At 41.9% G+C, this 14,890-nt stretch overlaps 3 protein-coding genes across 11 annotated transcripts in view; 2 read left to right on the top strand and 1 right to left on the bottom strand.

The window, feature by feature from the left end:
- LOC112565553 (E3 ubiquitin-protein ligase XIAP-like) overlaps positions 1 to 14,890 on the bottom strand; it is a 45,736-nt gene that overhangs the window by 23,412 nt on the left and 7,434 nt on the right. The window contains exon 1 of one of the 7 annotated variants that reach the window (XM_025241062.1): positions 13,129 to 13,255. The exons of 5 other annotated variants lie outside the window; for them this stretch is intronic. The gene's annotated coding sequence lies outside the window, so the exon portion shown is untranslated. Of the gene's footprint in view, positions 1 to 476; positions 535 to 13,128; positions 13,256 to 14,890 lie in introns of those variants that run through there. One more of the 7 variants, XM_025241059.1, reaches the window with a different exon arrangement.
- Positions 2,590 to 3,675, top strand: LOC112565938. Its single transcript, XM_025241841.1, has one exon. The coding sequence runs from the start codon at positions 2,590 to 2,592 to the stop codon at positions 3,673 to 3,675; it is 1,086 nt and encodes a 361-aa protein (XP_025097626.1).
- LOC112565555 lies at positions 7,174 to 13,250 on the top strand. 3 transcript variants are annotated; one of them, XR_003099435.1, is made up of 2 exons: positions 7,174 to 12,623; positions 13,150 to 13,250. XR_003099435.1 is itself a non-coding variant. In XM_025241064.1 (2 exons), exon 1 carries the CDS (start codon positions 9,650 to 9,652, stop codon positions 10,748 to 10,750), a length of 1,101 nt encoding a protein of 366 aa, XP_025096849.1. In that variant the 5' UTR covers positions 7,174 to 9,649; the 3' UTR covers positions 10,751 to 10,789; positions 11,261 to 13,118. The 3 variants fall into 3 exon arrangements, 1 of the variants encoding a protein (XP_025096849.1); XR_003099436.1 differs by lacking the exon at positions 13,150 to 13,250 and having other exon boundaries at positions 7,174 to 12,335; positions 12,505 to 13,118; XM_025241064.1 differs by lacking the exon at positions 13,150 to 13,250 and having other exon boundaries at positions 7,174 to 10,789; positions 11,261 to 13,118.

Genomic DNA, 14,890 nt, shown 5'->3' with positions numbered 1-14,890 from the left:
CTGCCACTCAGATGTCATATAAGCCAAATAAACTTTAAATGAACTGTTGTATGTTAAGAACAATAATTATGGTAGTTATATCATTGTACTGAACAAAAGAAATGATAATAAAATTACAATCTTTGCATGACTCTATTTCCTACTTGTAATGAACTCACATTGACCTGGCATTCACAACAGGTGTTCGAACGAACACGAAGTTATATTTATCTATGGTGTGCGGGGCAGGTGTGTACTTTTACAGCCAAACCAAACGTTCACCCATACAGTGAAAGCCGTGGTGCATTGTTTAGCAAAGCCTATGCACTTTAACATGGAGGTCATCATGTTTGCACTTACAGTGACAATCACTAAGCTAATGTCCAAAACCTTGGATTTAAATGTTGGACTTAAGAGTTCTCATACGATACATGAAAACTGCTTCACCAATTTCAATATCTACAGTAGTAAATAATTCACAAATACAAATATCTGACCTTATCTTTGGTATACACCACATGGCATTTAAATGTCGCCACGTTCAAGCTAATCACGTGATATGCAGGTGTTCTCATTGGTTTGTTTCGCTAGCAAAGGTTTATCTAGTCCTAACTTCATTATCAATAAAGTGTACTTAAATTAGTCTTTGCCCCCTTTTCACGCTATAACTAGGGAGAACAGTAACAGCATTAAAGCATCAAGTAAGTAACTCAAAATATTCGGGTACTAAGCCGTTTCACGTGACGTCATCAAAACATGTGTAGGACAGGCTTCGATCTCCCAGTCGCCGTTATTGAAAAGTCACCGGTCATTTCGCCCCCAAACCGATACTATCATTCATGATGATTAGTTTCGTCATTTTTTTATGCTTGGACAATAAGCAGTAAACAAGTGTGCGTTTACCCCACACCCAGTATTCAGTTGACTGTATTCTACACACAGAAACCGCACATCTCTTTCTTATAGCAGACGACCGACTGGACAGCTGTTGCTTGAAAACACTTATCATTATTTTCATTAAAATTAATGTTTAATAGAGTGGAGGGGAAAACCTGTCAGGGATACACTGTCCCAGACAAGCGCTCCCACGATACTGTGAATTGTCTGATGGCTTTTTACATTCCGAATATTCAAGAAATGTCGAAGCTAGTTTGTTCTCCCGGTCGACTACTATAATGTGTCTGCGTTCGTCCTATAAATATTTCGTTCTGACATCTAAAATTAATGGTTCTATTTAAAAATTAAAGTGAAGATTGCCCTACATCTAGTGTAAATAGCCAACAATATTGAAAATAAGGATAATAACAAAGTATATTTACTTAGCGCGTTTTCCCCAGCACAGCCGGCCTCTGATTGCTTTACAAATGGTAAATTCATGTCAGAGTTCACAAATGGGATCGAGACTCCTTGATAACATATTGCTATACTGTGCTAAATGTTGATTTTAACCACACACACTTTTCTGCGTTCTTTGAAGCTTTATATAATCACCAGAGTCCAGCCAGGGTGGCCAACGGTACTGTCTTACTTCGGGTGCGTCATGTAGTAGACATGATCGTGATGGTCTCCTTTTTTTTTTTTTTTTTTTTTTAATAAATAAATAGAAGCTACACGCAGTGAAAAATATGAAATTTCTCGTCGACACGTTCCTATGCTTGATTATTGACGAGGAATTAAGAGTTACACAAAAGAACCTTAATGTCACTTGGAACAGCACATAAAATAACACCATCCTAATTACACTTCATAAGGCTATAAATTATTTTAACTGTTTTAAAGTAATCAATATTGCCCATTCTTTTACAAACTATTGTTTTACCGCTGCGAGCCAAAACTAGGATATAAAATGTCAGTCAATACGAACACTATAAACAAGTTAATATCTTAATTCGTCTTCCTATATTTGAAGAACTCTTCCTTCAGCCCCATCTCTCTCCAAACACACTGACAAAAAGAAAGAGAAAAATCATAATCAAACTCCGGAAACAAAATTAGTACAGCAATTTATATTCCTACACATTTATTTTTCTCATAATTATAGATGCAATTATTTGTAAAAGAAAGGGAAATGCTCGCCCTACACCTCACGGCGCGTGTTTGATTATTTTCTCTTTAATCAAGCTCGTAAATTGTACTAATTGCAGCACCAAACGACTTCAAAAGGTCCGGAACCGACTTACAGCATCTTTTGTTTTAATGGCCAGTTTTACTCTGACAGAATAAATCAGACATTTTAGAGGAAATGTTCATCTAATTCAAAGGGGACCCAAAGTCGTTCATTTTAAGAAGAGATTAGAAGCATGATCGATTAACAGGAAGACAATATAAATTCTTATTTTAAAGCAATCTCCCCAAAAAAAGCCCACTGCGTGTAAATTAATTGCAGTCATAAAATAATATTAAAAGACAAAGAGTGGAGAGAGATTGTCTTTCCTCTAATTTTATATTTTTAAAAACTTCACTCTTTAAATTCCCAGCAAAAGGGTCACAGAGAGGTTCCTGTACTAGGAGAATGTAGCTCCCTCAAATAATTCGCTACAAACTTAGGTGCAACAACGATTCGCCGTCAGGATAACACATATCAATCAGGCAACAAACTTATCTGTCCATATGGGACAACTCAGTCAGATGACAAACTCATCTGAAGAAGGCAGTGATGCTTTAGATACAGATAAGATAAAAGATCTCGTCAGCTCTCAAGCCTACGAGCTGTTCAGTTTGCTGTCGCAGTGCGTTGTCATGCCGCTGCTGTTCATGGTGGGCATCCCGTCCAACGTCGTCAACTGTGTCGTCTTCTGGCGCCAGGGAGTCCGAGACCGCATGAACCTCTGCCTCTTCTGTCTGTCCCTCGCAGATCTTCTCCACATGACCTTTCTCTTCGCACAGTCAGTCATCGGACCGTTTGTGGAGTTTCAAGACAAGGTGCTGGGTCAGGAGATCTCCAATAAGATAACAGCCTACACAAAATGGTTTAGTCTGGAAATGTACAGCATGTCCGGTTGTATCAGCCTCGTTATCGCCGTGGAGCGGTGCGTGTGTGTCATGATGCCGCTACGTGCGGTGTCCATCATCAGCACGCGCACCACGGGGATGGTGCTAGCCGTTATTTATGTCATCACCCAGCTGGGTTTCATCGTCAACATCTTCAACTACGACGTGGTGGCCATAAAAGACAACAATACCCAAAAGATCATTGCATGGGGCTTGACTTCCTCTAAATTATGGCAAGAGAACTTAGTTCTGTTCACCACCATCCAAAGACTCATTCTGCTGACTATTTTACCGTTCGGTATATTCGTAGGTCTGTCTGTAGCGACGGCGGTGACGGTGGTGAAGTTGAAGGCCGCCATGCTGTGGCGGAAGAAGACCAGTTCCAACAGCAGCCAGAGTTCCGGCCAGCAGAGGGCGCTGACCAAGATGCTGGTGTTTGTCTCATGTCTGCACATCGTCACGGCCGCGCCTCAGCTCATCTTCATCATGGTGGTGTACTTCGTCAGCGACTTTAACTTCGGCGGACGCCTCGAGAATATATTTCGCGTGGTAGTCATAGTTAAAGGGATCAGTGCGATGGTCAACAGCTCAGTCAGCTTCGCCATTTACTATCGCCAGTCCTCTCGCTACAGGCGCGAGATGCGGGCTCTGTGTTGCTGGTGGAACAGACTGGAAACCAGTCTTCGGAAAGGAAAGGTAGGCTAGCTTGATAGTGAAGGGCCTTGGTTCATTTCCCAGCCTCCCGCATCAACACAGTCATGTCGCACTGACTGGCGGTTGTAGCCAAGGTCTTGCTGTTGTTTACATGTCGCCCGCAAACTAACCAACGTGGTCATATACAAAAATACAAAGATTAAATACTGCAGTCGGCAGGTAAACATGTTATTCGGGTGGAAATTACCTCCCTTTGTCGGTCGGACGGAAAATTTTACAGAAAAGAGTAAGTGGTCATATACAAAGATTTAAATACACTAGTCATCTGTTCAACATATGTTCTAAAGCCAAAGTTATTTTTCTTCGCTGGTCGAACGGTTGGTAAAGAAATGAATTGTTCTGTGCTTGCTAGTGTCCCTGTCAAGAACGGCCACTAGTTTTGGACATGTTTTTCGACAAAACTGACATCAACAGTGCAGGCATTGAATAGTCCTTATTAAGTCCCAATTTCTCTGCTTAAATGTTCACTGTATAGTAATTTTCTTCACTGTTCAGTAATTTTCTTCCTGTAGCGGGATCGCAGATTTGGGACATGATCACCAAGTCCCACAAAGAAGTCCCCCTGTCTTAATCATCTTCTGATGACCTCTTCATGAATGTCTGGATCGGTCAATGTCAACTATAATTAGCTTTATTATTAATCAACAAACCATTGCTCGCTAGAGTTGTTTCTCAGTCTTTCATCCAAGTAATCATCATGTTTGTGTTAAGGAAAGTCTCAAGGATTACCGTTGAGTGTCAAATGACCAGTCTGTCAAAAATAACTGAAAGCGATTAAACTTTGCAACTCTTAGATATTTTTTCCTAATTATAATTTGCACGAGTCATTTTAGTTTACCTGTAATTACTCTATTAAAACATTCAGGGAATGTGTAGTCATTAATTTGTCTGCTCATGACTGTGATCTCAGCTGTATCCACCATTTGAACCGAATACAAAATCCTTTGTCAGTAACTTTGTCACTTTTGATGTCATTGGCACTGTGATAAAATAGCTTGTCTTACATAGGTGAGTTTACTCATTCTCTAGTGAGATGTTTCACAGTTAAGGCTGCAGATAAAAACATTAAATATTAAAACAACATTCAAATATTGGACGTCGCAAGGTTCCGTCCTCGGATCTCCTTTGCTCATTATGTCCAGACTTGGTTCTATCTTTGCAAGCTTATCGGTAAACATCATATACATGCCAATGACACAGAGAGTTTTTTTTATTAAACTTTACTCTGAAACTTGTACGAATACTTTCAAATCGATGTTAAAAAACCAAGCCAGTAACACTGTTGAACCACAGCAATTCTGTGTTAACTGATGCTACATGGAGCTCACCCAGGTGATCCTGTGTTAACAATCAGACTAAGGTAGCCTTGGCCCAGGCCTAAATACATCAGGCAAGGCATCGGGGCACGAGTTGGTTTAGTGACCATACTGTTTTGTTTCTTTGTTAGCTTGTTTATTTGTTCGATTTAGTTTTTCAAAGAGGACCCCCACGAAAGGAAAGTCTGCTCCCTTCTGTTACTATGTAGAGTGCTGGAAGAAGGAAGCTTCTGTTTTCCTGATTAGCACCAAACCTGTCCAAGGTGAAATACCAATACTATACCCAGTGTTTATTTTTAGTGTCCCAAGAACTTTGTAACAGGTCTTAAGGTGGTGCTCACAATCTGATGACGTGTACTGCAGGAAGTGTAGGCAGCGGCAGCCGGTTTAGCTGCTTACAACGGTATCAGACGGAAATAAACGTTAGTCTAGACTCTAGAGAGTAGTGAAAACTTAAAGTGTCTTTATGAAGTGCTGGCAAATTATTTCCTACCTCACCCGCCTGTTATGGGTGTTCATCCATCGAGAAAAGTGGTGGACAACAGGGAAACGGTGTTTTAACGTTTACATCGCTGTTGGAGTTGGGAGAAACGTCTGATAATCTTCGCGAGGAGTTTCTGGGAAAGAAAAAGTTTGTTTATCCACAAGAGCTACGATTGAACGCTTCATTTGGGTACCTTTTTATGTGTGTAGCCTTTTTGCCTACACACCTTTTCACAAATGAAACAGTCAGCAGCCCTCGTGTGCACCAAGATCATATCCTTTCTCCATCATCATCAGAATTCATTGAAAGCTCATACCAAATACAAAAGCACGAAACTTTCTAAAACCATTTATAACACTATTTAACGCTTCGAATTAAAACTTGCTGAAACAGAAAAAACCAGTTTTTGAGAAATGTAATACTTTATAAACTGCAGTTGACCTGATCCAAAACTTAGGCTGAAGTAAAAGGACGGACAGAGCTTGGAATACACGCTGCTGTATCAAATGTAGCTGAAAAACAAGGTTCACAAATTGTGAGACATCGAACATATAAGTATAGGTAACATTGCTGTGCCTTTGTTCAAATGCAGGTAACCTGAGCTGAATTCCCCACTGATACATATGTTTGTGTATATCACTGTGAAGACAGCAACTGTAGTACAACCACCACAAACTGAGAAGACAAGAGTTGTAGTACAACCACCACAAACTGAGAAGACATTAGTTGTAGTACAAGGACCGTAAGCTTAGTCGTGGACGATCGGCTACAGAAGAATACTAAGGTTTCTAGGAAGAACTCAGTACCTCAGTTCCCCGTGTTGTTGGACTGCTCGCTGACCTTTCATTCTTCTCACCTTCCACCGGCAGACGACTCTTCGAATGGGCGTAGTGATGTAACCTGTCCCCAGGCCTGACGAGAGTTGAGGACAGGAGGGTCTGGTGTACCCGGGCCAGTGGCTGTGAAGGAGGCCCGACTTTGGTCAGTGGATTTTTTTTCTTTTCTTTTAAAGAAAGGTTGACGTAACATTATTCACACTGGGGATTTTTTCCATATAAAGTGGGGTACTACAACTTGGCTCCTTTAATGTCCGTTTTCCTCATTAATGTCACTTTCCTCATTAATGTCACTTTCCTCATTTAGTCACCACTCACGTGTAAACAGAGCAATGCTCAAGTCGTGATTTACACCCTAGTGCACGTGTCCTAAGGTTTGCAGTCTGTATTACCTTACTGGATGAAATGCAGATATTGACAAATCGAATTGTAAGCTTATTGTTATATACTAGGATCTGGGATAATAATTTAGGATTATAATGACAAGGGGCCCGGAGAGTTCATCTACCCCGGGGCCCGTGCTGGCTCTAGGCGGCCCTGCCTGTCTCACGCGGGTACCGAGGGCTTCTGGGGAATACGTCACCGCTTCAGCGTGTGGTCACAGGCTGCCATCTTTAAAAGCAAACCCACACCGTTAGTTACCACTTACCAAATTTTAGCAATATTCCTTTACATCTACGGAAAGTTCATAAAAAATTTTCTCCGGAGTATGATAAAATCTTACAGCTCAGGTGAGACTTTCTGTCTCGTGTCGATCACAGGTGCAAAACGTTTACTTTGCGATCGAATATTTCACAAATGGCTGCGCATAAGACGCCGTAGTTTATAAAATAAGTATTTTACAAATACCTTGTTTAGGCAGATATGTAAAGCATATCTGTACAAATAAAAATCTCGAACTATTCAGTCTGGTCTTTGTGCTTGTAAGCTCGCTCTGGATGCTGCACCTGTGGTTCAGCGTTGGGATAAAAACAATGTGTTGACTTGTAAAGTCTCATCATGTAGACAGCTCAAGGCGCTTCACACATGACACACGATGCAGGTGATGTGACGTCAAAATGAGAGGAAGTCAAAATAAAGTGACGTCAAAATAAAGTGACGACAGAATGTCGGAGTTCAGCGGACCGTGTCACTACAGTTCAGCGTCCACACACAGCACGAATAACAACCCGCAGTCCACACATCAAAACATCACACAAGCCACAATACACTCCACAGCAAATGGAACAAGTCCAGCATGGGCTCAGGTCTGACTGGAACGACAAATGAGTCCAGCACGCGCGAACGTTCGCTGACCAACAGAAGGTCAAGAAGACATGAAGCTCACACAACTGCGCCGATCGTCAAGTCAAGTCTGCAGGTCGGAAACGAACCCAAGCCACCGACACGGAGGAGGCAGAACATTCCAAACCCACAAGGGCAGGCGTCAAAACACACACAATCACAAGTCAGACTCAGACATCAGGAAGACATCAGACAAAACAAAAATACGACCAGCCAGGTAAGCGAGGGGACATCACTCTCAGATTGGGAACACCCTGACACCATTGTCACTCCAGTGCGATCCGCTGAGGTAATGAATCCACTGAACATTCCAGGGCTTGGTCTGAGGTGTAATTCTGATATTATCAACCTCTCTAAGTGTTGTAACAGGACCACTTCAGTTATCAAGACTGGTTTTCCCCGATATCCACTAAATAACTGGGCTTGTCGTACCCGGAAGACACTCCTCGATAAAAACAAACAGAAGAAAGAGAATACTTAATGTCACTTGGCTCATCTCTGCTAGGCACGACCGGGTACATCAGTATGATAGATGCAAGGCCTAAGCATGCAGGTATAAGAAAAGATAACCATGAATAAATACCAGAGTGAGGTGGGGTCTGTTCTTATCTCTGTCCCTGGTCGCGATGTTCGGTTTGCCCCCCCCCCACCCCCCAGTCCTTATAGTGTCTACGTCACGTGACCTCACACCATGTCACGCGACATCTTTACTTCTTTCTTCTTCTCGGATCTGCCATAGGAACTAACGCCCCTTGGTCAGCTGACGTGGCCACCGCACGTTGATTTGACCCTGACCTCTGATCTTTTAATTTCTATGACCCTTTGCTCACCTGTACTTTTCTTCAGCTACATTCCAGTCCTTGCTATTACTACGTCCTGCCAAGAAAAGATAAACAGCACTTCTTACCACATATCTACAGACATGCTATACATAAGTCAGACTTGGCAGTAGGGATATTACCTCACACCATCTGAAAATGTGTACATCGTTGCTGCAAAATGTTCAGTCAAGCATACAAAATATCTCTTCTCAAAATTAGTCTATAAAAGAACACGTGCTCAGTAACGCTTCGTTTACTTCAACTGTCTCAGACAGGTTTACAATAAACAAATAAATAAAAGCATATCTCTTCCTGTCTCGTTTTGATGTTCATCAGTTTAGCAACGGCTCATCTTCAAACCGCTGTAATATCATTTAACAACGACAACGACAACGACACGCACTTCAGAAACTATGGCGGAGACATCTCTCAAGAGGACAGTATCCCCGCAGCTACACAGCTCCTTACTTCTTTATGGCGAGCTCCTTTTGATGTATAATCGAATATGACAATTGCCATTACAATTATGATAACAAGAAATCAATTTTATTTTCCCTCAAGCAGTGTAAAAAAATTTAGAAGGAGAGAAAGTAGACAATTATATTTCTCGACAATATAGGTGTGTAAATAACAGAAACCATGCAAATGGTCGCACTACTGTCGCACTACTGTCACTTAATTAACAAGCCTCGAGGCTTGTAATGTATTTTGAAGCACGCTGCAGACACAAGCTATAATTTCCTCCCCACCAATTACCTCTTAATGCCAATTATTTTTTTCGCTAAAGATACATTTCGCTCTCCAGTAACAGACAGGAAGCGCAGGGACTATAATTCCCTGTTTATAACAAGCTGCACAGATCTTTTCTCAATAGTAATTTTCTACCTAATAATTTTTTCGCTCAGTGAATATTTGTCTGTTAAGAAACACTGAACCTTAGAAAATGGATTGCATAATGTTTAAACCAAAAAGACATGCGTCAATGGCGAATCATAATTGGAGTGGAAATTACGGTGTGGAGTGGAAAAAAAGTGCTGCCAGTGTCATGAGTACAAACCCTTGCCCTATATAACCTCCAGACTCTTTGAATTCCCAGTTCTTAACGAATGATTTGTAAGTTCAGATATTTCTCTCGCAACACAAATTAAACACTATCCTGAAATTCAGTTCAATACTCCTTCCAAAAGCAGTGGAGATTTTCAATGTGCTTGCTATTTAGGAAGGATGGAAATTTTCAGTCAGATGCCAAACTCCACCGATTCTAAAGGAGAAATTATTGCTGTAGTTATTGGCCAGTCGGAGGATATCGTTAGCTTTGAGACTTACGAGGTCTTCACCACGATTACCCAGTGTGCAGTAAAACCTGTCCTGTTTCTGGTGGGCATCCCGTCCAACGTCCTCAACTGTGTCGTCTTCTGGCGCCAGGGAGTCCGCGACCCCATGAACCTCTGCCTCTTCTGTCTGTCCCTCGCTGATCTTCTCCACATGACCTTCCTCTTCGTACAGTCAGTCATCGGACCGTTTGTCGAGTTTCAAGACAAGGTGCTAGGAAAAGAAATTTACCATAAGACGTCGGCGTACACCAAGTGGTTCAGTGTCGAGATGTACAGCATGTCCGGGTGTATCAGCCTCGTTATCGCCGTGGAGCGGTGCGTGTGTGTCATGATGCCGCTACGTGCGGTCTCCATCATCAGCACGCGCACCACGGGGATGGTGCTAGCCGTTATTTATGTCATCACCCAGCTGGGTTTCATCGTCAACATCTTCAACTACGACGTGGTGGCCATAAAAGACAACCACACCGATCAGGTCATCGGATGGACTTCGCTCCCTTCCAAACTTTGGCAAGAGAACTTAGTTCTGTTCACCACCATCCAAAGACTCATTCTGCTGACTATTTTACCGTTTGGTATATTCGTAGGTCTGTCTGTAGCAACGGCGGTGACGGTGGTGAGGTTGAAAGCCGCCCTGCTGTGGCGGGAGAGCACCAGCTCCAGCAGCAGCCAGAGTTCCGGCCAGCAGAGGGCGCTGACCAAGATGCTGGTGTTTGTCTCATGCTTGCACATCGTCACGGCCGCGCCTCAGCTCGTCTTCATTATAACGGTTTCTCTCGTCAGCGACTTTAACTTCGGCGGGCGTTACGAGAACACATTTGAAGTCGTGGCAGCGGCTAAAGGTGTGAGTGCGATGGTCAACAGCTCCTTCACCTTCGTTATCTATTATCGCCAGTCCTCTCGCTACAGGCGCGCGCTGCGCCATCTTTGTTGCTGGACGAAGCCTGGCGATGAAGAGTCAACGAAATGTAATCACAGCACTACTTTCTGACATATGTGTATCCGTTAAATCTCTTAACAAGCAAGGAAGGTCAGTACTGCCAATTAATATGCTTTAATCGACAGCACAACTCTTGTGATCAAAGAATAATGTTTAAATGAGACTTATATTTTTATAATGTGTAGCCCCGAACCTGTTTCCATAAGGTTACAGGAGAATAAAACATAACACTGGTATAGAAAATTAATTCAAAATTTAAATTTACTGAAACAGTAAGCAAACCTTTGACTTCGTGAAAAACATAAACAACAAAAAACAAAAAAAGGAAAGTGCTAAAGCGGAGCTAGCAAAAGTTCAAGCTACGAATTGTTAATGAAATGAATAGTTTTACATCGGCGCAAGATTTCTATATTTTAGTCTCAACCTTTGACCTGCGGAGGAAGTGGTTCAATAAATAAAGTAGTTGACACGCTCAAAGAGAAAATGATATTTGACTTAAATGATCTTCGAGATCATGTGCCAATAAACTTTAAACTTTATATACTTCAAATATCGTCTCAGACACAGGTCGACGACGGCTGCTAAGGTCGTTGTGTCATCCAGTGGCGAGGGTTGTCATTCTGGGGACATCGTGTGAACATGACTTATCCACGGTCCACCACATGCCTGTGAGAATATCAATGTTAAAGTGTCGTATCTCGCAAAACCCAACGTGGGGGTATTTCTACCAATGTTCGGAAGTAGACATTTCAGTAGATCCTTAAGAACAGCCCGTTAGTCTTTCAGCTAGTCAGTCGCGAAGTGTTTGTGCTCAAGATGATTACAATTAAAAATACCAAAGTACGAAGCACAGGAATCTTATTTTTTATTTTCACGTTTAAAAAGTGCTTCACACAAAACCACAGACGATAATCTTTGACATTGAGGAGCCTGCATCAGACTTAGGTTCCTGTCATGGCGATGTATCACTCGGTATGATATTTAGTTGACTCTCCAGAAAAATGACCCTGACACGTAGGACGGCAGGCATTGGTTCAATTCCACCGTAGGAAGTACACGGGCGAGAAAATAAAGTGCAGGCACCTCTTTCTAACACTCGTGCGTCCCGTACATTCCACGTGACACTCAGGGATCAGTAAGTATGATAAGACAGAATGCCGAGCATAGCTAATCATTTATCTACATTGTTAGACCACGGACGTGTATAAGTGGATTGCTGTCTGCCGAGACCAGCACTTAGCCTCTTACGAAGTTCTCCGTTGTTAGTCTCGGTGAACATAAGCAAAGAATGTGAGTAAACCGGAAGTTGTGTATACACCTGCCTCGTTTCAGTAGTTGAAAAAATTGGTCTGCCAGCAGTTCAGTAACACATGTTCTGGTTAGACTAGTCCACTCCTAGTGCGATGACTGACACCGGTGTCGCGATGTTGGGAGTGTGAGAGATACCTGGGTGCGATTGTAGAGGCAGCAGCACCCTTCCACGACAGGTGTGCGTCGTCAGAGACACGAGACCGCCACCCCGGATGAAGGCGTCCACCCAGCCGTAGCACGGGCGAACTCTTCAGTTGGGAAGGACTCGAGGAGTGTACCTGTGACCTTGTCTGAGCACCTGGGCTTGACTCAGTATTAATAAATAGTAAGTTAGTAAGACTGTGCCCACGTTGGGATTGATGTTTGTGACTATATGCCACAGTGAGTCGAGGAATGTGGGTGTGAGTTGTTTGTTTGCTCTGAGTATGTTATCTGTGTGGTGTGCAGGACGGCAAACACTGACATCATGTGTTCCGTGTGTGTGTGTTTATCAGGGTTCAAGAACAGTTCGTCTGTTGTTTAGGACCTCAGCCTAGGGTCCTGTCGTTGCCAGATGCTGTAAGTAATGCTTTCAAAGCAAATCATGATGTCGAAGTAAAAGGACTCACCAACAGTAAGTCGCTGAAATCGGTTTTGGATGTGTGTGTAGAGAAGGGGGTTGTGGGGTGAGAGGGTAGTTAATAAAGGAAAGGGTTGTGTCAGAACTGTACGCTTGGAAGATCAAACTGATGACAATGGCGACCTTGCTTTGAGCTCCTCTTATCACTAATGAAAGCATCTAACTAGTTATTGCTTCACACTTCATGGGTTGGGGCCACATCAAACACACGGAAGTGTGAAAGGACTTTTTCAAAGAATGGGAGAAAAAAGTCGCTGAATTGTAGTCGCTAGCCTTAAAGGCACGCCCATCCCTTCGTGACAAACAGGTAAAAATAAAACAGAAACACGGCAACTACAATTCCCACGCTAGTCGAGTAAGGACTACAATGCCAAGTAATATCAAGTATTACTCTAAATCATTTTACCGCAGCTTAAAATTTGAAGAAAAATTAGATAAAGAAATTCTTTCGAACAGCACCAAAGGGACATAGTTTAACCACAGAGTAAGGTTAACGTACCTTGTCATCTGTCACACACAGTGGGGCACAACAACCAGAAGGTTAAGAGGAATCTCAGCCATGAAACAGTCGGCCATGGAGACCTGATCATGACCCTGCTACGATTCCTTTGAAAATTCCCAGCATGACATCAACTTACGATAGAGCATACATCTGCATCGTACATCCCCAGCCGGATTTGATTACATTCAGGATATTAAGCAGGATGTCAAGCTCTGAATACGACACCAGCACACGAAAACAAACACCACAGTCCACGTCACCCTCATTTGGTACAATCAGCTAATGCTAAGGTATGCTAAGGTATGCTAAGGTTTGCTCAGGTTTGCTCAGGTATGCTCAGGTATGCTCAGGGATGTCCTGCTTGATGCAGAAGTAACCCTGATTAATCTTTTAAGTCTGAGCTTAAGACATCTTGTCGGCGACTTCACTGTGACCGTCCTGGGTGTCCACAACCTGTCTCTGTTCACTTTGTGTATGAACGGGCATTTCTGTTGTAGAAGGACGAGTGTTTGTTAGATGTGAATATATGTGCATGGTTCTTCAGTTTACTTCTGCATATTACTTGTAAAGCTCTCTGAGCAAACCGTTGGAAAAGCGCCATATAAAGATTAATATTATTATTAAAATTAAAATATATAACTTGATCACCAACTGTTGCTGTAAAATTTATATTTATCTGTATCCATTAACATCAGAACTGTTAAAACTGCTTTTCTAAGGTTTAGGGCATGTAGACCGTTATTTTACCGATAATCTTTACGGATTCAAGTTTATGAACTTTGACAGTCAGCTGGGCTGATGTACCTCTCAGGGATTTGTTTATGAAGAATCATCTCTCTCTCCACCATTTTTGTTGTTCCAATTGTTTCAATGTTGTGTATATCACATGACTAATTAAATGGTAGATGTCTTGTCAGGTAGACACCGCAGTGCACATTATATGATAACTGCCAGTATTGATAACAACATTGATAATAAACAGAAATTGCGACATGGCGTCAAATTAAAGTTGTTGAAGTAATTGTCTATAGCCTGAAGGTTTGACAAAAATTTACTGGAAGCGATGAAATTGAATAATGTATAAAAATGATTTTTAAAAACTTATTTTCAGCACATGCATAAAGAAACCGTCATTCAGGCACATCTTTGATACTCGTGCAGTTATGGGGAACCTTCACTGTCGTTACAATAAACATAATGCAAACTTTACTTATACCTTCCTGTATGTACAGGAGTATATTATGTTCAGTTTAATACCACATGAAGTACATGTATGTGTACCCAGCCTGTAGTCTACACCAATCACATTAAGTCGGGTACGTGCAGATAGCGGCTGAAATCTGAACTCACGCAAACCTCATTCTCAGTTAGTAATTAATCGGATGGGGACCCCAGGTGTGGTGACGCAGATTGTATTTAACTGATTTAAAAAAGAAAATAACAGAACATTTCGAGGCCTTATAAATAAACTGGATGATGATTGTACATATTATTTGGTAAATGCCGTTTTGTTGATTTCTTAATGTAAGAATAATAGCTGTCATAAAAACGAAACATCTCAGTCAATATTTTCGATCGTGTTTTCTCCCCATGTTAAATGAATCAGTCAAGTGTTTTGGGTTTACTACCCCACCCACAACCTCGTGAGTAATTTTATTTCCGAATGAAAACATCAATATATCTGTTGTGTAACAACTGAGAGCAGACACCACTTGTTCAGAATGAATAAATCGGACTTTCTTCTGTTTCGTGCTTAATT

The sequence above is a fragment of the Pomacea canaliculata genome, linkage group LG6, assembly GCF_003073045.1.
Source record: "Pomacea canaliculata isolate SZHN2017 linkage group LG6, ASM307304v1, whole genome shotgun sequence".
Lineage (NCBI taxonomy): Eukaryota > Metazoa > Mollusca > Gastropoda > Architaenioglossa > Ampullariidae > Pomacea > Pomacea canaliculata.
The sequence above is the reverse complement of the archived record's forward strand: the minus strand, read 5'-3'. Positions and strand labels throughout refer to the sequence as shown.